The following is a 25,380-nucleotide window of genomic DNA, read 5'->3' on the forward strand; positions in this document are numbered from 1 at the left end:
CCAGACCAGGAGGTGAAGGTTGCCAGCAGCTCTAACGGAAGGTGTGAATCTGACAGTTCTGCCTCATTAAAAACATAAAAAATTACAAAGACAATAAAGTTAACAGTGAGCAATGGGATTTCTAGGTGATGTTTCCCCATCTTCTTTGTACTTCTCTATGTCCCAATTTTTTCTATAAACAAGTATTTTAAGTTTTTTAATCAATGGGGGGGGGGAAATCACCTTTTAAGATACACTCTATTCCCAGATAGAAATTTTCACCTATCTTCGGTCTAGTGTGGATTTCTGGAACTTATCATTTCTTTTCCGTTCACTTACCCACCTATCCATCCATCCAAACATTTACTATACTTTCATGCACCAGACACCTCCAAAAAGGAGCAAAGGTCAGAGTAATCAATAGTGGAGTGTGTGCACGCACACGTGCACGTGTGTAATGGGAGGCGGAGCTCTCTGGTGAGTAAGACAGACACCAAACAGTCATGATAAACAGTCCCCATCGTCTGCCTTGCTCATGTTGCTTCTCTGTCTGGGTTGCCCTGCTCTTACCTTCTTGTCCTGGAAAATCATTTGTGCTTCTCCTTCAAAACTGCTGGTATCTCACCTCCCAAGAAGCCTTTCCTCCAAGCTCTAGTGAAAGAAACCCTCTGAGTTTTCCCTCCACCTGGAACTTTTCTCCCCAGGGCTTGCTCTCCAGGCCCTCTGCTAACATCTCATCCTCACCACACCTCCAGGCGGGGACCGCTCTTATCCACTTTCTGGCTGAGGAGAAGAGATGAAGTAAAGACCACATCCTGCAGGCAGTAAGTGGCAGAAGGGTGTCTGAGCTCTAGGCATTCGGGTTCAAGGGTCTATGTTCTTAGCCACTGGGCTGTGAGTCTGTAAATTTCATGGTAATACACTGACGGTTGTAAGTGCTCCTTTGCGGGCCATGAGCAGATGACCAGAATCTTGGAGTATAAACAGGGCTCAGCCCCAGACACATCTAGAAGTTAGCAAAGACTCGTCTTTGCTCTACTGTGCCTTCTCCACAGACCTGCCATCTAATCTCAGGGACATGATTACTATTTATATGCTGACAGCTCCCAAAATTCACCTCTAGTTTTGTGCTCCATATCCATGTATCCAACCACCTACTGGCCTCTCAAGCTTAACAAGTACAGAACGGAACTCTGATCTTTACCTCTGTTCCCAGCACCTGCTCCTTCCCCACCTTACCCAGTGTAGTAAGTGAGCCAGAATCTCAAGATTTGTTCCCTCGTCTCTCCAATTCCGTCTCCAAGAAGCAGCCAGGGTTATTTTCAAAAACATCGATCTGACCACCTCTTGCTCCCGTCTGTGAGATCCCACAGCTCGAAGAAGCAAACCCGGCTCAGGCCCTGAGTGGCAGGGCCTCCAAACTCATGCCCTCTCACTTCACAACGCCCTCCCAGGTCCACCGTCCTCTCTCAGGTCTCTTGGCCCCAAGGTCTTCCCTCCAGGGGCCTTCACCGGCTCTCCCTCTGCAAGGACGCTCTACCTCCAGCTCCTTGCCTGGGGGCCTCCTCAGGCGAGGCTCAGCTCAAAGCACTTCACTTCCTCCGAGAGACGGACGCTCCCCACGTCCCCTTAAAGCAGGCCTCCATGTCTGTCTCTCCTTCAGGCCCTCTATCTCCTCTGACATCACAAGTCACTACCATCTGCCGTAATTGTGTGTATGTGTGTGTGTGGTGCTGTTCACACTTCTCTCCCCTCTCTCTGGAGGGGAAACACAAGGCAGCTGTTATCTGCCGCTGCAGACCCAGTGCCGGGCACGTGGTAGGCTATCAAGGTCTGTCAAATGGATGAGAAAATGGCCACAACTCTAGTTCAAGTCCTCAGCTCTCACCTGGACAGTTACTAGAGCCTCCTCACTGGTCTTGCTACCTTCATTCTCTCTTTCTTCATTCCAATCCACCTTCCACAAGTGCTGACAAGAGTTCTAAAAAAACACATTTGATCCTGTCACTCCCTTGATTAAATAAAAGCCCAAAGGTCCCCCACAGCATCCAGTGTCAGATCCAAATCTCCCAGCATGTAATCAAAGGGCTTTTACAATCTGGTTCCAGCTCATCTGTCTGGCTTTAACTTCTGCCACTCCAAGACCCACATGCTGTGGTGCGGCCACCCTTGGCCTCCACATGCTAAGCTGTTTTCTCCAGCTTTGAAGGCCTTTCTCATCCTCCTCCAACTCCTATGCATCTTTCAAACCCAGGTCAAATGTCACCTTCTGGAAGCTTTCTCGAACTGTCCCCACTGAACTTAACTTTTGTTTTTATTTTATGATATTTGATACACACTGAGGAATGCAATTAATACATTATCCCTTGGTACTTTGTTCATAACACTGGGATAACACACGTTCCAGTATCCTTTCGGTCCATCTCACTAAACTGTGAGCTCCTGAGGAGGCAAGAGGCCATCTGGCAACCACACATGGTGGAGCTTACAATCTATGACCAATAAGAGCTCGTGGAATTAATTTCTGGATCCAGCTCTATCATCAAATTGTTACCTGATGTGGACAATTCACTTACCTTCTCTTTGACTACCTCCTCATCTGCGCACAATGGAGACAGCAACCCACCCTCCCAAGCCGAGGAAAGAGACAAAACACTTTGAAACCTCCACGTCCCATACCAATGCAAAGCACAGCCTAACGACAGCTTCGACCACCATCCCTGGCACTCTCTGAGAAACAAACCCCGATGACCCTTTCTCTTAGACATCCTCAGCAAAATCTGATGAGAACGTTACCCATACAAGCCAAAGAATGTCCTCACTGCGAAGGGCAATCATATCTGCCCCAAGCTGTAAATGCCAAGTTGGTATTAAACCATACACAATCCTAGAACTTTGAACAGCCATTTTTCAAATAAAATGTAAAAAGAGTAGGAGGTAACTCATGCTTCACTCATGAAGAGTGAGGAGCTGCTTTCCGGCCCGTGGTTCCCAGCTGTCCTGAGTAAGGAATGGGTCTAGCTGATGCGTCCGAGTGCTCTCAGGGCCCTGTGGTCTCTGTTGCACCCTCCCCCAGCGATGACACACAAACCCTTCTTGTTCTCTAAGTGGCATTCTGTGCCATCCTCAGCCGATCAGCCTCCCGACCTTGTTTACCAACAGCCCTTTACATGGCTCCAATCCCTTCCCCCTCAAAAACACGTCCCCTACCTAAACACAAATAAAACCCCACAGTGACGCCAAATTCACAATTTCTATTAAGAATGCAGAGCGGTCTAGTTTTGTGCCCTCACTTGCCCCACCACTACCCCCGAAAAGATCATCCAGCTACTCAGAAGTCACTCCGTCAAATGATGTTATAAAATGTTTAGGTAAACAGAATCATTTTCTGCTTAAGATTTTTTTTTTTTTAACAGAAAATGGGTTGAAATACTTCTGTCAATCCAGACGGCAAGTTTTGTTTCCAGTCAACCCAGATGAAACTAGAAGAAGAGATGGCATGGTTCAAAGGATTTCACCAAATCCACTGGCAATGCCAACCAGGAGCACCGTGGCTGGAGACTGGATATGCATGGACAGCATATACCACGGGGACTGCAAAAAGAGTCAGAATTTTAACTGCAATTTGTGGAGTATTCTTCCCCAAGCAAAATTATTTCTTAAAAATCAGAATTTATAATGCACTTCTGTTCCAAGTTAATGACTTTAAAACCATGCAACAATCAAAACCACTTGCCCTTCCTGAGAGGAATCCATGTGACCTGGCTCTTGTCATACCAGGGCTGAGGTCACAAGTAGACTGCAACCCAGGGCTTCTAACTCAGCAAGACTGCCTCACCTCTTCCATTTACTAGGAAAGTCATACAGACACAGAGGAGGAAGTACATCAAATATGTAATGGCAATACTTGGGGCTGAAAAGCCACTTCAATCGCTTATAAAAATATAATCTATTTGGCAACTTACATCTACTATGTTTAATGGTTGACATGTTCCTGAATGGACAGCTCAGATATCTCAGGCTCCTGCCAGAATGAAACTGAAGACACTAGAAACCCCAGCACATGCTACAACACTGGCAAAAGCTATGTCATAGGATCCAATTTTAAGTGCCAGGATTTCTAACCATGTCAAAGGTGATTTAATAGCAAACATTTACAAGAGCAAGAGAACAAATTCTCAGTCAAACGCCTGTCAAACATACACACCAAATTTTAGCTACAACTTAAGCAACCTAAGGAAATATTATCAAGTTCTTTGATCTTCGTGAAATTTTCTGGTGATGTGAATAAATTCTTTATTTTCTTATTTAAATTATAAATATCAAGCTACAAGTCTCATCCCTATCTCCATTATAAAAAAATTTTTAAAGCACCTGCTATAGACACCTGAGCATCTCCATAAAAAATGCACAGAACAGTTAGCCCAAGGAAGAACAGGTAAAAGTCAACAAGGTAACGCACCACATTTAAACTTGGGTAATACTAGGTAGGACATCTGAGAATGGAAAACGGGCTTCGCTCACTGTAAAATAAGGCCCACTACCCTCGGTAAGAACGTATACATTCTTAAAGGGATTCTTAACAGCTAAGACAGGGTGCTACTTACTTCCTCATTAAATAGTTTGCTAGTTTCTTTTTTGATTGGGTCTATAAGCTGGACTTGGCCTGCGGAAAAGCCCACTAGGAGAGAGACACTTTCTGCTGTGGCTGTTAGGTGGTTGAAGTCATGACAAGTAGGCTGTGTTCCTTTGTATATCCTTTTATCTATTGGTTTACTCAAGTCAGCAGCCTGGAGGAGAAAGAGAAAAATACACACGGTAAACAGCACATTGAGATGAGAAATCTAAGTTACACTATTTTATACTCCATTATGATGTTCAATCTTAAAAATAAAAAGTATTAAAATATTTTTGCGGTTTTTAGCATTTTATAAAAGCACTTTCACATACCTCAGCCAATCTGGTATTGTTTGACTATCCACAATATGTTTATAACTGTTACTCTCGTAGCTTATTCTTCTTCAAGTATATTTAACAAAGACTCCTGGACTTCAGGAGGAAAAATCCTTGAGATACCAAATTCAGTATTTGCGAAATGCATTCCGAGCACTTTCTAACAAAGTTAACTTTAACCACATAAAAGCTCGGCTTTCAACTACAGCTACAGCACCTAAACGCTCATGGGTGAGTTCACCTGCAGCCCAGTCATTCTCAACGCGTGGTCCCCAGACCAGCGGTAGCAGCAGCAGCATCACCTGGAAACTCAAGAGATGCCAATTCTCAAGGCCCGCACCACACCAAATGAATCAAACTACAGGGGGCAGGCAGGGTGGACCCAGCAAGCTGTAGTTAAAACAGTCTTCCAGGTGATTCTGACACCTACCCAGGCTGAGAACCACTACTATGGCCAGTTGTACACAGGCAGTGACTCTTGTACTGGGTCACATTCTCTCTTCTGCATCAGCTTCCAAGTAACTCTCACTCGTCGAGCCCGCACCCCAAGTCTGGTACATGCATCATCTTTAATCCTTACAATGATCCTTCAAAATAGATAGTATTTCCCCCACTTTACAGATGAGAAAACAAGTTTAGGGACGTTAAGTAACTCAGCCGAGGTCACCATACCTACCTAGTAAGTGGAAGGGCTGGATTTAGAACACAGGTCGGTTTTACCGTAAAGGGGATGGGGAGGAAACACACCACACACACTCCAAATTCTGACTCCTGACTTGGGCTAAATGTGATTTTTCAAAGTGCCTCACCCCTTTTAAAGCAGGATCTTCTCTTCATGAGAAACCTTCTGTGCAATCCAAAATGCTGGGCTGTTATTGTTGAAATAAAGGAAACCCAACCCCTCCCACTGTCATTTGAAAATCACAGGTGGAGACAACTGAACACATCCTTTAAAACACCCACTTTGGCCCTGTGTGCGGTTCCTGGGTTCACAGCTCTGGCTCTCTATGGACCATCCCCAGGGTTAGGTTCTGAAGATTATTTTCTTCCAAAGAGGCCTGTGACACTGCACTGAGAATTCTAGATTTTTCAGATAACAAATACAGTGTAAAAAAAGAGGACCTCAAGGGCTTCCCTGGTGGCACAGTGGTTGAGTCAGCCTGCCGATGCAGGGGACACGGGTTCGTGCCCCGGTCAGGGAAGGTACCACATGCCGTGGAGCGGCTGGGCCCATGAGCCATGGCCGCTGAGCCTGCGCGTCCGGAGCCTGTGCTCCGCAATGGGAGAGGCCACAACAGTGAGAGGCCCGTGTACCGCAAAAAAAAAAAAAAAAAAAAGAGGACCTCAAAATGACAGGCTCAAAACCTGAGCATTTGGCAGTCTGGACCTGAGTGGCACAAGTGACCCTGGGAGCCCTGGCAAAGGAATGAAGATTCATGCCACGTGGACACTCTCCCTGCCTCACCTCAGTTAAAATGGGGATGAGAATCCATTCTACCAACCTCATGGTACTGTCTGGAGGATGAAATAAGAGAACATATACATGAAAGAGCCTTGAAAAGTGTAATATATAGTATGATGCAAAACAAAAGGAAGTCCTGACTTTGGAGCAAGGAGAAAAGGGACAGTGAGCAAGGAAGCGGGTGCTCAGCAGAAGTCGGATGCCAGAGACAGGAGCCCCTTCACTGCTGACAGTCTGCCTGGAGGGAAGCAGCTCCTGGGCTGGGCCCTAAGGGCAGGGAAAGAGAAGTCTAGGCTAAGGGAACAACACAGCAAATGATCTCAGTGCAAGGAAAGAGCAGCGAAAGTAAAAATGCTCAAAATGTAAGATAGAGTCAAAAATCAAATTTGAAATATGAACAACTAAATTATTATATGATCTCTATATCGGCATATGTTAACTCGAGACTTTTTCTTTTTAGTTTGCTTAAGCAACTACCCTGTGGACTTCCCTGGTGGTGCAGTGGTTAAGAATCCACCTGCCAATGCAGGGGACACGGGTTCGAACCCTGGTCCAGGAAGATCCTACATGCGGCGGAGCAACTAAGCCCATGCGCCACAACTACTGAGCCTGCGCTCTAGAGCCCAGGAGCCACAACTGCTGAGCCTGTGTGCCACAAATACTGAAGCCCATGCGCCTAGAGCCTGTGCTCCACAACAAGAGAAGCCACCACTATGAGAAGCCCGCGCACTGCAACCAAGAGTAGCCCCCGCTCACCGCAACTAGAGAAAGACCACGCGCAGCAACGAAGACCCAACGCAGCGAAAAATAATAATAAATTTATATTAAAAAAAGCAACTACCCCGTGAAAGAATATACATAAAATTATGCACCAAAATATAAAAATCAATTCAAAGGCAAACCAAACATTAATAGAGAGAACAAATATAACTTAAATGAGCAAAAGAAATACAATGATTCTCAGAACAACAGAGAAAGTTTAAAGCACCAATTTTTCCAAGTATTGCTACTAGTTTTAAACTTATGGATCCCTTACAATAACAATGTTAGCCTCCGTTCTTGGTATATTTCTTTCACATTCCTGCCCCCTAATATGGAACTTTACTGAAAAGATGTCATTTGTCACAGATGTCATTGGATCACACAGGAACGCACATCTAAAGTATTTTAAATGCCAACTGAAAGACACTTTTTACTCTTGAATCATGTGTCTATTCCAAAAACGTCCTGCTACTAATTTGCTTAACAAAGTTTCTCCCTAGATCATTGCTCTCAAGGTGTGCCAGACCATGAACGGTCTGCTAGCCTGCAGTCAAAATTAAGTACACACACACACACACACACACACTAAGTACACAGATTGCGAATACGCGTTTAGAAACTTTTACGGCAACGTGACAGAGTGATTTTATACCTGTTGAACCCAATAACAAAAAATTCAAGTTTGCATTCTCCATGTCTTTTTCAGGTTTTCTAGTAATCCTCCTTTTATTTTACAAAAGTATCAGCCCAGATAGACTGGAAATTTTAAGAATTGGTCTTTCAGTACTGGTGGGAGAAACACTGTCCTAGAAGGCATAAAAGTAGACCTAGGCCCAAGAAACACCAAAATATCTCTTACCTAAGGTCACTCCTTCCCCCACAAACCCCCAATGGCCCTGATGGCACTCAAGAGCAGAACGTTAGCCAAGCAACATGCCACTTACACCCAGCAAGACCTACTGTGAGCCCTGTAGTGACTGCGAGGGGTGTTATTCTTCCGAGAAGCCTGGGGACTCCCCCAGCAGTGCCTGGGCTTTTTGGAGCCCGACCCCAGGTGCAGGGAAAGGTGGGTCCACCAGTGCCTGCCTTCATTTCTAACAGCACCGTCACCTCCAGCTCATCTCGTCCTCTTTCCTCTTACAGCCAATCACCGAGTCCTGTCTCTTTTTCCATTGCTGTGCCGCTGTCTTCTTTCCTCTTCCTCCTCCTCCTATTTTCCTAGGAGGTGGGGTGGCGGTGTGCCACTGGGAATCCTGAACCCACCCCCCTTTCAGTAGCAGTAACAACGACCTGAGCCAGCCACTCCTTCCCCGTGGGGTCGTCAGCCCCCTGACAGATGGCTTCCCAGGTCAAGGCAGTCTGGTAGGAGGAGAAAGAGCCGAGACTTTGGAACCAGGCAGGCCTGGGTTCAAACCTCGCCTTCCCTCTTGGTAGCTAGGTGGCCTTGGCCAAGGTGCTCGTCACCTCTCCCAGAGCCGCAGAGAACAAAGTCCCCTAGCTCCACCACAGGGTCACGGAAAGGCCCGCAGGTAATGGATATAAAGCACAGAGCACGCATCAGCACTCAAACGGTAGCTACCATTATTAATTTACCCCTGTCACATCCTACCTGGGGCAAATGTCTCAGTGGCTTCCTAATCTCCATCACATCAGAATAGGACAACTCCCAAGCAGTCCTGCCCTTCGTGGTTGGGCCCCAGCCATCTCCCCTAACAGCAACAGCAACTTCTGTCCGTTGAACACTTTCTATGCACCAGGACGTTAACACTTATCATCTCGTTTAATCTCACAGTCCGCCCCTCAGAGTCGGCACTAATACCATCCATGTTTTACTGCTGAGGAACCTGGGAAGGAATTAAGGGGTCGAGGGCCATGTCCCACCACTCCACCTTGTTCTACCGTCCCACCCGTCCTCGCCTCCGACCAGGTGTGTTGAGTCTGGTGCAGGCAGACGTCCTCTCTTCCTGGCTTCATTAAGTCGCCCCCTTGGTTGGGATAGTCTCCTCTGCCCCTGTTCCCAGGAGTATTACCCGTCAGTTCAAGTCCCGCCACCTCCAGCAAGCATTTTCCCAACTACCGTTTCCTGAGCTGTCTCCTTTAACACAATTCTCAAGTACTTAGTTCGTTGCACAAAATTTAGTATTTAATCACTTACGTGATCACAGTATTGTTTTATGTCTGTTATCATCAATTAGAATTACAACTAAAATTACAACAGAAAATTCCTTAAAAAGCAGAACTTCTTTATTAAACAGTTACTATTGTTATTCCACAAAACTACTTCTGTTTCTCAGCTTTCTGGTAAATCCTGCATAGACAGGCTACAGACACTTTGGTATTTTTTTAGTGCTTTTGCATCCTAATTATTGCCAATTATCTAAATTCTTAAATGTGAATTTATAGCAGAACCAATTTATTTAAAAGTCTTACCAATTTTAAGAATTGACAAGAATTTTACGAACTGGTAAAAATATCTGGTTATTCAGCCCCAACAGAGTATCCAGTTTGTCATAAATGCTCAATATCTGTTTAACAAATGAAACTGCGATTGTTCCAAACTTTTCAATTTTTCAATTAAATTTCATCATTATGCTCATTAGTTTCTGCATAAGGAGTTACGATTACAATTGATTTGTCAGTGTCTCATTCTCAACAGAAAAAATTTAAATGATGGTTTAAAAATTCCTACTACATTAACAGAGCTGGTTAACCAAAATCCTGTCAATAAGTACAAACTTTAAAATGTCATGTTTCTTTTTTCCTTGGACTTTTGATCCTTAAAATCCCTGGAATTCTCTTCATGACGAATACTGTCAAGACATGAAGTCAGCTCGGTGGGTTTAGCATGGAATTAACGAACATTTATCACAAAGGTCTGCAAAAGAAACCAAGCTGTTGCAGCTCACACCTTCACCGCAGATCCCTGCCCGGTCCCAGGGAATGCTGGGGAGCCGACAGGAACATGGAGGAGGGACTGAACCAGTAGGGCATGGGCTCCCACAGGCGCCCTGTCACGGCCATTCCAGGAGCTCAGAGAAGGCACACGGTGGGCCCGGGCCGAGCCCTCGTCATGGGAACCTGCTACTTGATATTCTTGAGTGCCCAGAAGCATTTGGTGTGATGTGGAAAATAATCTCAGAAAGACCTCTTCTGAAAAATGTATGCCAGATGATGGTATGTGGGAGGCATGTAGGTACTAAGGGGGGCTTTATTTTCCCTAAATGTCACATTCTCCCTCCCCTTTAGAGAATCACCTCAGAGAGAACCGTCTCACAGAACTTGCCAGAAGAGACTCCTTTTACTGGTCTATCTAAAAGCTGCCAAATGTCCACCCCGACAAGAAGCTCACCCCATCTACACCAGAAATCACTCTCTTCCCTCCGCAGCCCCTCTCCCGAGCTTTAAGCCTGTCGCCTTGGTTGGGTCCCCGCCTGGCACCCCCCATGCCAGCTCAGAGCCCTGCTAGCAGCCTGTCCTCCTCCAGGCCCCCTCCTAGCCTAGGGGCAGCTTACGGGTTTAGCACCAGGCTCCTTCCACCCATTTCGACACACCTGCCATTCTTCCCCCCCGCACTTGCCAGATTAAGCCTCACGAAGACTCAGGTCACTCTCCCACTCCAAACCTCCTCGGCTCTGCCCGGCCGCACCCATGGCTACACTGCTTAGCTGGCATCCACAGCCTTCCTCTTACAGGCCTCACCATCCCCTGCCCCTTCACACACACTACCCGCAAGGGCAGCACGTGTTCACACGCTGCCTGCGCTCTTTGCACCTTCCTGCCTTTCCTTACATTTCCCCCTTCACTTACAATACTCCCTTCCCCCTCCCCCCTCCATCACACAAATGCTGCTCACCGCAGCGCCAGTGTCATTTCCTCCTGATCTCACCCCGGGAGGCAGGCTTTCACTGGGCCTCCACTGAGCGCCTGTCTCCAGGTGCCCCATTTATTAGCGGTGTATGTGAATTGTACTCCGTACACTGTGAAAGTCCTTTCGAAACAACAAAGTCAGGAGGCTGCTCAGTCACTGACTGCCTGAATGGATGAACCCAAAATGGCAGGAGCAGCTCCAGGGGCATCAAAGGTCTCCATTATGCCATTTGAAAATCAAAAGAGAACTGCTGTAGTGCTTTCTATTACCGTTCCTTTTGACCACATCTCAGACAACCAGAACAGGAGCCAGAAGTGGACAGGGGATTACTTCCCAGTGCCCCAGAAGATCACCGAGTTGGAAAGAGGAGGAACAACTGGAGTCCTATCTCAAGACCTGGGATCCAGAATAAACCACATTATAAAGACTGTTCCACAGTTTTTCCTGGGGGAGACTTTTAACCTAGTCAGGCTTGGGGTTTCTAATGCCTGTGAGGGATTTGTGCACAGCCTGGGGCTGGACCACACCTAGCTGGTCATCCTGGGGAAACGCCTCCCGGTCACAAGAGTGAATGAAATGAGACTCAGACCTCTCTGAGCTGTTATATTTGCTTTGTGAACAAAGATCAATGTACTATTTAATACAAATCTTCTTCAGCACAGTGGAAAATAACCTGGGGCTCTAATGACCAAAATACCGAACAGTGATTTTCAAACATCTTCACTGCCCAGGTGAGCAGTTTAACACTCAGGTAACAGTCAGTTGTAAGGCACTGCACAGATGCTGATTCCACAGTCCAAGCCACCTGCCCTTGAAGTAGACACAAAACCAGGCTAATCTTGTGAAATAGCCCCACAACTCATCTTTCTCATAGTTTCTTCAGTTCAATAGTTACATTCGAAATATCTGCATAGTTGGCATCAATGGTATTTAGAGTCCAACCCATTACAAAAAGAGATACCAGGGGTATTAGGAAGTCAGGTTTGGGATAACTTATCCCAGTAGGAAAAAAAAGGTCACTCAACTGTACCGTTCCAGCGTTTCAAAAAGGCCAGAAGCATGTCTGTCTTACTCGCCACTCTACCTCCAATGCCTAATAAAGCTCCCGACACACAGAAGACGTTGTTAAGTATCTGCCGTAGAAATGAAACAATTCCGAAAACAGGAAAGAAAAGTAAAGTGATGGGAACCAGAAGAAACTCAGAGCCAGACATATATATAAAAGCAAATATATAATCCTTCTGCTGACCAAAAGCCTAACTAACAACTAATGCCTTCTTGGGCGCCCATCTATGAAAGAAAACAACCTCCATTAGCAAATACCGGAAAGTCACTTGATGGTTTACAGAGCACCCTCAAGAGGGTGCACCCTCAAGCATCAATTCTTCTGACCATCATTAGGAACCTGTGCACATAAGAACGATGGCCACTCCCACTTTATAAACAGAGAAACAGAACCAGCTGTCAAGCAGCAGCAAGTGGTGGAGTTTAGGCCTCTAAATCCCAGCCCCCGTGCTCCGTCTACTGCATCATGGTGCTGTGACAGGAAGGTGACGAGATAACATCAGAGGTAGCACTTAGTCTAAAATTCTAGTACTGTGTGACTCCATGCTCCTATCCTTGCTGACGTGGCAATCGAATATTCCAGCCTTGCTCAGTTTGGCCCAGATTCCAGACCCACCTTCTCAACGCATTTGCCTTGCAGGGCCGTTTTCTCAAAATGGAGATAATCCCAAGCATAATACCTGACACTTAAAAGGCACTTTAGAAAACTTAGTGAAAACTCATATTTCTCCTTTTGAATACATAAGGACTTGCTGCTTATCAGAGAGGCTTTGAAAATCCTCATCATTCGTTAATACTTTCAAAGAGATCTAAATAAGGGAAAACAGGGATATTTCTTTCTGCCCTAAATTTCCTGGAGAAAAACAGCAGAAGCCAAGTTTAGAGCATGTTTTCCTTCCAATGTAATTTTCCAAAACAAGACAGTACCTTCCCTTCCTTAGTCTCTATTCCTCCTTCATCGTCAGACATCCTAGCACACGCCCACACTTGCACTGGCACACCAGACCCACTCCCTTTACTGAAAACAACTGTCAGTCATCTGCCAGCAGCCTTCTGCCAGCCCTGACCCCCGAATGAGCACCCAGCGCTCACGTTCCAGAGCTCCTCTCCTGCGCACGACAGCAGCAGCGAGGCCGTGAGAAGTGGGGCAGGGAACTCCATGCAAGGAGAGAGAAGGGACGAACAATGCCATCCACCATCAGAATACAGGCAAATAACAAGACGGAAAATGCGAGGGGCGCCACCTTTAGGTCACTCCAAAATGGGAAGAGATGCATAGTCACAAGATGCATAAAATGTGTTCATTCACAGCAAAGATCCGTGGAACTGCATACTGTTCACCAAAGAAACACTTCTCACAGGAGCCGGAGAAGGCTCCTCCTTTGGAACCCTGTTTCGGGCGGGGTGGGAGCAGCCACCCAGAGGAAGCAGGGCTGAGATTATGTGAAGCGTCTTCTTCTCCCCTGGCCCAGCACTGTCTGTCAAGTGTCTGCCGAAATAATAAACTTCTGTTGTTATCACATGCCATTTTTTCCCAAGGCCGTCTGTTACTTAAAAACTGTTAGCTATGTAAACTCTACTCCTCTTCCCCCAGAGTGATTTTTCCAAAATGAACTTGATAAGCTACTAAACTGCAACATCTCCGCCATCTCTTCGTTTTCTTATGTTGCACTCCACATTCAGGCTAAGGCTCTTATCACAGTGCGAAGCGCTACAAATGGTTGTCCTGGTGCTTCATTTAGGCTAATGAAATACGGATTTCTTCATTAAAGAAAAACTATGAATAAACATTAGATAAAAACAATTTGCACACATTCTAACACCAGATCTCACCCCATTAAAATGCTGACATAGTCAAATGACCTATTTTTATTAAACCCTTCTGTTAAATATGCAGACATATGCATTCCTATTCCCAAGGGAATACCAACATCTCAAGTGGAAGAAAAGGCAAGGGGCTTTCGTTTCTGCAAAAGATACTCATTTCAAATTCTTAGAAAATAGGTATTTTTAAAGTTTCCCCTAAAAGGGGTGGGGGTGGGGAGAAATTCTGTGACCTTCTAAAGGTGCTGTGACAGCACTGGTAAAGTAAAGACCACTCCAAGGCAGTGAGTAGCTCCTGCATGCTGCTTGGCTGCCATCCCACTGCCTTCCTGGCATTTATATGCCCATGAGCTTATTATGTTTGGCGTGGCACACAGATGATTTTTCAATTTTCTCAATCAAGGTGCTGAGCAACACAAGCAGCGCTCTGCAGAGGAGATCCCGTTCGAAGGGGGAAATGCCCTAAATCTCCAATTGTGTAGAGGCCCTGCAATTTTCTGACACTCATTTCCTTACCCTACATTGAAACTGAGGCCCAGGGAGGGGTGGTGATCTGCCCAAGTTTGCAGAGACCTTAGAACTGTGCTTTCAGTCACATCAAGTTGCTACCTTTTCAATCACCCAACTTCAGGTGGAACAATGAACTACTGAATCTGTAACATATGAAATTTCAAAAAATGGCACTGATGTGTACCAGTAATTTTACACCAAATGACAGTACTTTGGAGCCAGTACATTGCTGGGTTTTCAAATAGGAAGCAAGAGAGCCAGAGAGCACATTAAACTTATCTTACAATGAAAGGAGACCAGCCACTAAAATCGACGGCCAAAACACTGGATTTGGCCTCTGTAATTCAAATAGTTATTTTCTGATCCAGCCAGGCCTCAGGTGAAGAAAGCAGACTCAATTCAATGACAGTTACAGAGAGCTGACCGATTTCTAACTACTACTATGAAGAAGAGCCTTGCTCTTTCCTTCATCTAAAGTTTTATAGTATCACTGGAACTACCATTCACTTGGCACTTCTGCTGTTTGTCATTCTGTCATGTCTTATCTCCCCAGCTAAGTCAAATTTTGGGGGGACATAACTGTCTTATAGGCTACCTCAATGACAGCCACTCAAACATTTCTGATGTTTCTTCTCCTACCAGATTAAAAATGCCTTTTAAGGCACCTGAAATGCACCATGCACTGGTACAGCACTAGTAATGCAATAGCAGCGAGTTTCAAAATGTGGACCAGTTAAGACTAGCACATACACGAATGTGGAGGGGCAGGCCTCACCTAACTATGACGGGAGTGTAAACTGGCCAGCCTTCATGCAGAGCAATTCAGCAGCACGGAGCAAAAGCCTCCTTTCCTTTAAACACAAATTCAACTCCTAGGAATCTGTCCTTAGAAAATATTTTCCAAGTGTGTAATCTATCTGTAACAGCCCAGAGCTGGCCCAACACAAATGCCCATCCACAGTAGGCTAGGTGAATAGCAGGCTATATACATGGAATACTACCCATGGAAGACATGCACTGAGAAAAAACATGGAAAAACCTCAAAAAATAATCTTGAGTGAAAGAAGCCAGATATAAAAGAAGCAGAGCATATACTAAATAATTCTACTTATATAAAGTTCAAAAATAAGGAAAACTCATGTGATGCTGGAAGTGAGGACGGTGGCTACCCCTTCAGGAGTGTGGGAAGGGGTCACAGGGAGGCTCCAGGTGGCTAGGAATGCTGTTTCTTAACCTGGGGTTGGTTCTACTTTGTGAAAAACTAATAGAACTTTACATTTATACACATTTCTGTTTGGATGCTATCCTTAAGTTAAAAAATAATTTTGGGCTTCCCTGGTGGCACAGTGGTTGTAAGTCCGCCTGCCGATGCAGGGGACACGGGTTCATGTCCCAGTCCGGGAGGATCCCACATGCCGCGGAGCGGCTGGGCCCGTGAGCCATGGCCGCTGAGCCTGCGCGTCCGGAGCCTGTGCTCCGCAACGGGAGAAGCCACAGCAGTGAGAGGCCCGCGTACCGCAAAAAAATAAATAAATAAATAAATAATTTTAATGATCAAACACACATACAAAGACAGTCAACTCAGCTTTGTTTCTAACAAAACATTATTAACATCTTACGTGTTTGAAAAATGAAATGGGTAAGTATATCATGCAGCCATTTAAAATGAAGACATTTACTTACCAGCAAAGAAGGATGTTATATGGTATAGCATTAAGTGAAAAATGCAACAATAAAAAAATAGAATTCAAAAGATTAAAAGAGTTATAAAGAAATCTTAAAACTGTATTCATACTGTAATCATATTGTTAGCAATAAGAGTACATTGTTACTCTTTTATTTTGGCTGTGCCGTGCAGTATGCAGGATCTCAGTTCCCTGCCCAGGGATGGAACCCGTGCCCGCTGCGCTGGGAGCATAGCGTCTTAACCACCGCACCATCAGGGAAGTCCCAGTATATTGTCATTCTCAATGTCTTGTAAAATAAAACAAAAAATTAATTATGTGAATGTCATTAGGAATTCAGATTTTCCACATAAGATGTATTAAATGTATAGAAGCAATGACCAAATGACAATAGGAAATCCTAGTGCCCAGACTGTGTCACGAATGCTATTTTTCAAAGTCATCAAGGCTCCTATATACTTGATACCAGGTATGGGGCAGGAAGTGCACAGATGAATCTGGAACATCTTTCTGTACCGCTGAGCAAGAAAGCTATCAAAGACCACTGAAGTTGTGTCCAAAAGATTCAGGGGCTGGACTTCCCTGGTGGTGCAGTGGTTAAGACTCTGCGCTTCTACTGCAGGGGGCGTTAGTTCGATCCCTGGTCGGGGAAGATCCCACATGCCGCACAGTGTGGCCAAAAAAAAAGACTCAGGGGGCAAAGCAGAGGGACTATCATTGGTCAATGATGGGACAATTTACACATAAAAACAATACTACAGAATTATCATGGAATAAAATAAGAATCTGAGTTCACGCTAATCTCAATAAATGGGGAGAAAAAAAAGCTTTCCTCTACAGTAGACTAACACCTAATAAATGTAGAAGGAAAAAATAATGGAGTTTGAAAATCACCATTTTATAACCATCACAGTAATACAGTAATAACCAATTCAGCCAAAAATCATCAATGGATGCTAAAACTAGTGGATAAAGGTCTGAGGAGAAAAATGGTATTTATGTAGTCCCAAAGTATCCCTTCACAAATTACATACCAATTACAAAGAGAAAAGTGGAACTTGACCATGGATTAATTTAGCAAACACAACCTAAGTCAATGTTCACATCACCACTGTGACCAGAACAAAGCAGCGTCCTGTGTCTCCTGACCTGCTGCTCCAAGAAAGACACAACAGTGGTTCTGTGGTGCCCCCCCAACTGTAGACTATGAATCTAATCACAAAAATATCAGACAAATCTAAACTGAGAGATTCTACAAAATAACTGGTCTGAACTCTTCAAGACGTCAAGGTCGTGAAAACAAAGAAGAAACTACTGAACACTGAATGAGACTAAAGAGCCTGCAACTACCTGTAGTCTGTGAACCTGGACTGGCTCCCAAACCAGGGGAAAATGGTTCTTAAAGGACAGCATGGAGGTAACTAGTGAAATTTTAATGTGAACTGCAGATCAGATCAGTTATATTTAGATTCTGATAAATGTACAGTACTGGGGTTATGTAAGAGAAAATCTTGTTCTTGGTAAATAGAAAACTGAGGTTTATATGAATAAATGGACATGATGTCTACAAATTACTCTCAAATGATTTATATTATATATGTACATACATACACATAGAGGGAAGGGAGGAGGAATGGAGAAGAGGGGGAGGGAAAACACAAATGATAAAACAAATAGGCAAATTTTAAATAATTAGTCCATCTGAGGGTTCTTTGTACTATGATTGTCATTTTCTGTAAGTGAAATTACAACCAACTAATTTTTTATTAAAAATAGATTTAAGAGGCATGGACACTAACTGCAATGTGTGGTCCTTGCTTGGAAACAAATTTAAACAAACCAATTACAAAATTAATTTGAATAAACTGATTATGAAACAACACTTATTTGTGGCAGTGGTTACATGAATCTACACATGGGATAACACCGCATGGAATATACACAGACAGACAGACACACACACACACACGATCCTAGTGAAATCCAAATGCGCTCTGTAGACTTCACCAATGTCAATTTCCTGGTTTTGATATTATACTATAGTTATGCAAAATATTACCATTTGGGGGAAACTAGGTGAAGGGTACATGGGACCTCCTTGCACATTTTTTGCCAGCTTCCATGAATCTATATTTCAAATTAAAAAATAAATAAAATAATTAAAAGATCCTTATGTATCAAGAAACCAACTGTAAAAAATATTTATGAATCTGTCAAAGAACAGACTTTGATCGAATGTAAAGTTTTTACATGTGAAAATATGGTTTTATTTCTCCAGTCTATGAATTGTAGAAAAAGTACAGAAGAAAACAGATGATGTTTGGGGTTTGCTTTAAAATAATGCAGTACGGGTGAGATAATAGATGAAATGAGACTAGCCATATGTCGACAACTGGTGAAGCTGGGAGACATTCTCTCTACTTCTGTGTAAGTTGTAAATTTTCCGTAATTAAAAAAGTTTCATTCAGTTTGAGATGTATATGTTTGCAAAGAGAACAATTTGAAAAGATATTCAGTAAAGTATTAAAAGTGGTTATTAAAGGGGAGGGTAGAACTTAGATGACAATTTTTTGCCTATCTTAATTTCTAACTTTTCCTCAATAATTATATATTACTTGTGTAATTTTTTAAATAGAAAAAGAAGAAAACACAGGCCAAAAAACCAACTGAAACTATTTGAAAATTATTCTGGTAGTTTAAAAGCATGTCATGGCCTAGTAGAGGGTCACCGGAAAATACATGCCTTGTGAACAAACAGTAAAATTCACCGTAAAAGGAAGCCTACGGTTACACGAAGTAATGTATAAGCAGGGATGATATATCGCCAAGAGGTGATGATATATTTTGAACTGGCCAAATCATAAGTTTCACACCAATTACGACTGCTGGTGTCTGTTAATAATGTTTCTGTGGCACCAGTGATGTCACTCAATGAGATGAGACAGGACAGGAAAATTCTTTAAAGAAGCCAACCATTCAGGGGACAGATAAGGAGGCGGTGGCTGGTTCTATTGTTTCACTCTTCAAATAGTACTACAGTGTGAGAAGCATTTACTGTGTGCTCCTAATTTGCTACAGTGGCAAATACAGATAACTTTTCCCAGAGTCCTCTTTGGGAAATTCAATCTGTTCCAAGTTTACTTCCCAATTTTGCCTCTAATGTAGGTCTAAAATTGAATCCCCATCTTTCTCACAAGAATTGAACTGCAAATTTATCATCAATCCCATGCTTTTCTAGAGATTCTAGGCCCTAAATTATCCTCAATCCAGAAGAAATAGCTAAAAGGGTTACATAGTAGAATTCCTCCTTTGGTATTCGGCAATATTTTAACATTTAAAATCTGGAGGCCTGAAATAAAAATACTAGGCTCAAGAGGGACAGTATTGTATTTGTAGTCTCCACGGGGACAGTACTGCATTTTAAATGTAGGTTAGCAGGCCAACCAGCTGAATAAGCAGTTTCAAACTGAAGCCTGAAATCAACCATAATCCACAAGGTAGCACTTGGCGACAATCGCACACCTGCTTCACTCTAAGCACTTATCATTCATCATCTCACATAATAAAACATAATTTAAAACTCGCAACTACTAGCTTAAAAAGTTAAATATGAAGCTAGTCACAAAGAAGTGGACTGAAGAAGCAACTCATTCATTTCCCAGCATGAATAATTCTGTAACATATCTCTATAGACAATGGTCTTATGTGAACATAGGTAACCTAAGTCTCACATTCACAGAATCAGAAGACAGACAACAGCTGGAGCGGAGCTTTAAAAAAGTCACATTTGCTCTCAAGATGTTACAACTTAAGACCGAGGAAGTAAATTGTCTAAAATCACAAAATCAATTCATACCGCAGCTGAACGTGGAGCTCTATACCCAGTAAACTCAGGAAAAGCACTACAGTAGCCTAACCCAAAGCCCTCATTTCCGTCTCCTTTCCTTTCACCTGTGGTCTTCTTGCTTCTACATCAGACGTAACAACTAGCTGTCAGAACTTGAAATTACATTATTTATAACATAGAGTGAAGAAATACACAAGACTTCTCAAAACGCATTAAGCTTAGCATAACCAAATGACGCTCATTTAGTTGGCACCAAGTTCCAACTGCTACGAGCCTTCTCCAGGCTGAGAAGGGAGGAGGGAGAAAGGGAGCTGCTTGCCTCTTGATAAGTCAAAGCTCTGGAGCTGCTGTGTCCTGAGCAACTAAGGTCAATACCCACTCCCACAGCTCTTTCCAAAGCCCCTGACTGTCTTCCAGAAAATCTTCCCTCTGCAGACAGGCCAAATGCCCACTAATAAAATTCTGGCCAGCAGGGATGTACCCAAATTTTGTATGCAAATACAAGAAGGATGGCAGAAATAGCAATTTTAAGCTAGGCTGCATAGACACTGAAAGCTAAGAAATGCAGGCCAGGAGCTCAGCTTGGTGGTACCCATGGTTATGACAAAGGCTGAGGCTCCAAATACCAGCAGGTCCAATAAGCAGCATTTATAAGTTTATAAGTGGCCATAAACTAAAAGGCAGTCTTCAGGGTGGTATGGAAAGATCTCATCTCTCCTCCATGTAGAGTACTGCCGCTAGATTTGTCTTTAAATTAGAAGAGACACACAGTAACATGACATCCCCAAATTTTCTTGTTGTCCACAGCAAGTCTGAGTACTTGTGCTGTTCTCACAAAATTCTCAGACCTCAAGCACATACATGCTCGTTGGGCGGCGAAAAACCACGGCACACTCAAGACCCCAAAGGAGGGAGAGCATGGCAAAGCACAGAGAGCCAGCCAGGGCCTGTCCTGGTGCAGGACGAGGCTGAGAAAGGCACTGGGAGACTGTTTTCAAGCCTGGTGTGTCCCACTCCAGAAGGCCACCTGCCTTCAGCACAGGTCCTCTGCCTGTGTCCCTAGCACACCTCAATTATTTGACATTTTTGAAGGGCCTAAATTATTTCTTTATGGAAGCTCACACATCAATCCCATCCTCCACACAGGTCCTAATGCAGGAAAACGAAAACACTGAATAGGGTACCATTTCAAAAATGTAAAGTGACATGTTACAGAGAAAGCTCTGGCTGAAAACCTAACACTACACTTTGAGGAGTGTTTAGGAGCGCAGACTGCGGAGCTAGGATGCCTGGGTTTGATTTGGGTTCTGCCATTCCTAGCGCTGTGAGCTTGGACAAGTTATTTAGTTTTCCACACTACTGTTACCACAAAATGGGGAAATGGGGGTAATACAATAGTTCCTACTATATACAATGTTTGAGGATTAGGGAGTTAAAATATGTAAAGCGACTGGAATAGTGCTCACTCAAAAAGCTACCCAAGTATTAGCTATTATCATTATTAAGTAAATAATATCAATTCACATTTGATAAATGCATTCAAACCAAGAAGTACAGTGAGTAAGCTTGGAAATAAGCAGTTAATTCCTTGTAGGAATTTTAAAAATAAATGTATTTTTCTATTTAACTGCCTGTCCAAAAATGTGTTTGGAGGGGTGGGGGTTTGGAAGTGAGGGAGCAAAGGTCAAAGAGGTGAGAGGAGCAAACAGAGCCTAAATAACAACGCCTCTCCCCTCACCAGAGACGGCAGCTGTCCCCTGGGTCAAAGCGGTGCTCAATCTGCTAACACGTGTTCACTTCACTTTCGTAACACAGCTGGACTAAAGCAAAGCCAGCAAAATTACTTTTCCCAACCAATTAAAAATTTTCTAAGTTCAATGTAACATTTTTTTAAGTTGCAAAAATAATACAAGTGCACAGGCCAGATTTGTGTCGTATACCAATTTATACCTCAATGAAAATACAAGTTGATTTCTGAGACAAAAATACTGAGTAGCACATATAATGTAATGACTAGATGTGTGAAAACATAGAGGCTGGACTATGATCTCAAAGTCTCTTTTACCCCCCAATTCTCTGATATACTGTTAAGTAAATGAATATTAAGAAAAGGAAATAAAAGTCTGTGTTTCTATTTAAAAAAAGCTAGGGCTTCCCTGGTGGTGCAGTGGTTGAGAGTCCGCCTGCCGCTTCATGGGACACAGGTTCGTGCCCCGGTCCGGGAAGATCCCACATGCCAAGGAACGGCTGGGCCCGTGAGCCATGGCCGCTGAGCCTGCGCGTCCAGAGCCTGTGCTCCGCAACGGGAGAGGCCACAACAGTGAGAGGCCCGCATACCGAAGAAAAAAAAAAAAAAAAAAAAAAAAAGCTAGAAGGTTGTTGCTTAGTAGATTGGGTTAAGAATGTGAGGGGAGGGCTTCCCTGGTGGCACAGTGGTTGGGAGTCCGCCTGCCAATGCAGGGGACACAGGTTTGGGCCCTGGTCCGGGAGGATCCCACATGCTGCAGAGCAACTAAGCCCACGCACCGCAACTATTGAGCCTGCGCTCTAGAACCCGTGTCACAACTACTGAAGCCTGTGCACCTAGAGCCCCTGCTCCGCAACAAGAGAAGCCACTGCAATGAGGAGCCTGCGCACTGCAACGAAGAGTAGCCCCTGCTCTCCACAACTAGAGAAAGCCCACACGCAGCAACGAAGACCCAACGCAGCCCAAAATAAATAAATAAAATAAAGTTATATAAAAAAAAAAGAATGTGAGGGGAGAAGTCCAGAATCATGTGTATTACAACCATTTGTTATATGACATGACAGCCACAGACTCACATGTACTCTCTGGGAACAAGGTTTCATATGAAAGGCAGTGTGATGTGCCAGAAAGGACATAGGCTTAGGAGTCTGACAGACCCACTGAAATCTCACGCTGCCACTTACCAGCTGTGTAGCCAGCCGCCTTGGCAAGTTACTGCATTCCTCAGAGCCTCCCCTTTCTCATCTATATATAAAGTGGGAAACACCACTCCCTATTTTGCAAAGTGTTTGTGAGGATGAGACAATGTATGTGAAAGCACCTAGTTTAGTGCCCAGCACCGAGTAGGTGTTCAATAAATGATAACTGTGATGATAAACAAATTAATCAATGGCTATTAATATACTCCACAAATTAAATGGCCAATAAGCTTTAACTGAGTGTTAAAGCTATGAGGAGAGCCCTGAATTAGATCCCATAAGGCAGTGGTTCTCAAACTTTAGTGCATCAGGGACTTCCCTGGCGGTCCAGTGGTTAAGAATCTACCTTCCAATGCAGGGGACGCGGGTTCAATCCCAGGTCAGGGAACTAAGATCCCACATGCCCTGGGGCAACTAAGCCCACGCACCACAACTACTGAGCCTGCGCACCTCAACTAGAGAGAAGCTGCACGCCACAACGAAGTTTCCGCATGCTGTAACTAAGACCCGATGCAGCCAAATTAATTAATTCATTATTTTTTAAAAAAACAAAACTAGCACATCAGAATCACCTGCTAGTTAAACAGAGTGCTGGGCCCCACCCCTAGAGTATCTGATTCAGTTGGTCAAGGGGGAGGGCAGAGATCTGCATTTCCACAAGTTCTGAGGAGATGCTGATGCTGCTAGTTGAGGACCACATGTAAGAGAACCTCTGATGTAAGGGAAGAGAGAAGAGGAACCCTTCTGTTTTTGAAAATGTGACAAGTCAAATATTTAGGCAATGGTATAGTTGAGCAAAAAGGTGTGGGATGGCACTTGAGAAAAGACCAAGACAGACAGACAGACAAAACAAATGTACAGGGACAACAAGGTGTCAGCTTGGCCAGTTAAGTATCTCATTATGAGAACTGTCAGAAAGATTTTGAAGAGGCCATTGGTAGGCTAAATTTCTTACTAGGCTCAGCTTGGATTTTTGATAGTTTAGTAAAGTGAGCCATTTACAAACCTTGAAAAAGTTAACCACATGGTGAAAATGGCAACTTCAAGCAGAGATGCAACAATAGATAAGGCCAGGCAAGGTGGCATAGAAATAGGAAGAAAAGAACAAAAGTAGTGAAGGACCACCACTGAGTCTATGCAGGTGATCCCAAAGCATCCTCCTTCACTTACAGCCAGGACCTTCAGAGCCTTCAGTCTGCGAGATGATCACCCATAAAGGGAGCCTACTAGACATGAGAATCAAGCCCCAGTAAACCCTATTTATTAACGTAGCACAGCCACGCATTAATCAAGGAAGCCAAGAGACCTCAAACACGATTCACTCAAATGAGAGGGAAATATACACATGAACAAATGACAAATGGAACCAAATGTCTGCAACTCAGATCACAAATTAAGAGCTTTAGTTTCTTTAGTTTTATATCATTTACTAAACATGTTCCTTTAGTGTAGTACATAATATTAATTAGCTATCATTATACCTATTATTACTAATCTTTTTTTTTAAACATCTTTATTGGAGTATAATTGCTTTACAATGGTGTGTTAGTTTCTGCTGCATAACAAAGTGAATCAGCTATACATACACATATATGCCCATATCTCCTCCCTCTTGCATCTCCATCCCACCCTCTAGGGGAACACAAGGCACCAAGCTGATCTCCCTGTGCTATGCGGCTGCTTCCCACTAGCTAGCTATTTTACATTTGGTAGTGTATATATGTCCAACTAATCTTAATTTACCAACTGAAAATTCTACAAAATTTATCTCAAAACAATGCTCACTAATAGACTATACTTCAATCATTATTTTTAAGTCAACATTGGTAAGATAAAGATAACTACAACTTGGGAATTCCCTGGTGGTCCAGTGCTTAGGACTTGGTGCTTTCACTGCCATGGCCCAGGTTTAATCCCTGGTTGGGGAACTAAGATCCTGTAAGCCACGCAGTGCCACAAAAAAAAAAAAAGAAAAAAAAGATAACTATAACTTATAATGAAAAAATACACAGGACATCATGATCTACTCAGAGTTCAGCAAAAAACTGCTGACAGATTATTTTCCACGTAAGACATAAGAAATAAAAAGAGCTAAAAAAAAAAAAAAAGAAATAAAAAAAGCTAAGATTGTTGTAAAAAATAATAATAATAAGGGGGGGCTGAAACTCCATCTCACATCTTATTCCCGAATAAATCTCAGCAGTATCAAAGAGATGTCAAATGTAACTAATGAAACTTCAGAAGTACAAGAAGAAACCATGAGGATTTTAAAAAATAAAATTAGAAGGGCTAATAAGTATGACCCCAAACCCACAGCCCAAAGGGAAAAGACTAATACGTTTTCCTCTAAAAAATAAAATTTCTACCTAGGAAAAACCACCACGAGCAAAATCAGAAAACAAATGACAAATGGAACCAAATGTCTGCAACTCAGATCACAAATTAAGGGCTAATTTACATAAAGGAGAGCTCCTACAAG

The 25,380-nt window shown here is 43.5% G+C and overlaps 1 protein-coding gene across 8 annotated transcripts in view; it reads right to left on the reverse strand.

Annotated features, from left to right (window-relative positions):
- The window catches only part of WDR20 (WD repeat domain 20), a 62,945-nt gene that overhangs the window by 16,948 nt on the left and 20,617 nt on the right, over positions 1-25,380 (reverse strand). For 5 of the 8 annotated variants that reach the window (XM_065871022.1, XM_065871021.1, XM_065871024.1 and 2 more), the window contains exon 2: positions 4,587-4,769. The exons of 2 other annotated variants lie outside the window; for them this stretch is intronic. In XM_065871022.1, the coding sequence (XP_065727094.1) occupies positions 4,587-4,769 (183 nt within the window). Of the gene's footprint in view, positions 1-1,867; positions 1,961-4,586; positions 4,770-25,380 lie in introns of all 8 variants that reach the window. One more of the 8 variants, XM_065871020.1, reaches the window with a different exon arrangement.

Source organism: Phocoena phocoena, chromosome 2 (assembly GCF_963924675.1).
Source record: "Phocoena phocoena chromosome 2, mPhoPho1.1, whole genome shotgun sequence".
Classification (NCBI taxonomy): Eukaryota; Metazoa; Chordata; class Mammalia; order Artiodactyla; family Phocoenidae; genus Phocoena; species Phocoena phocoena.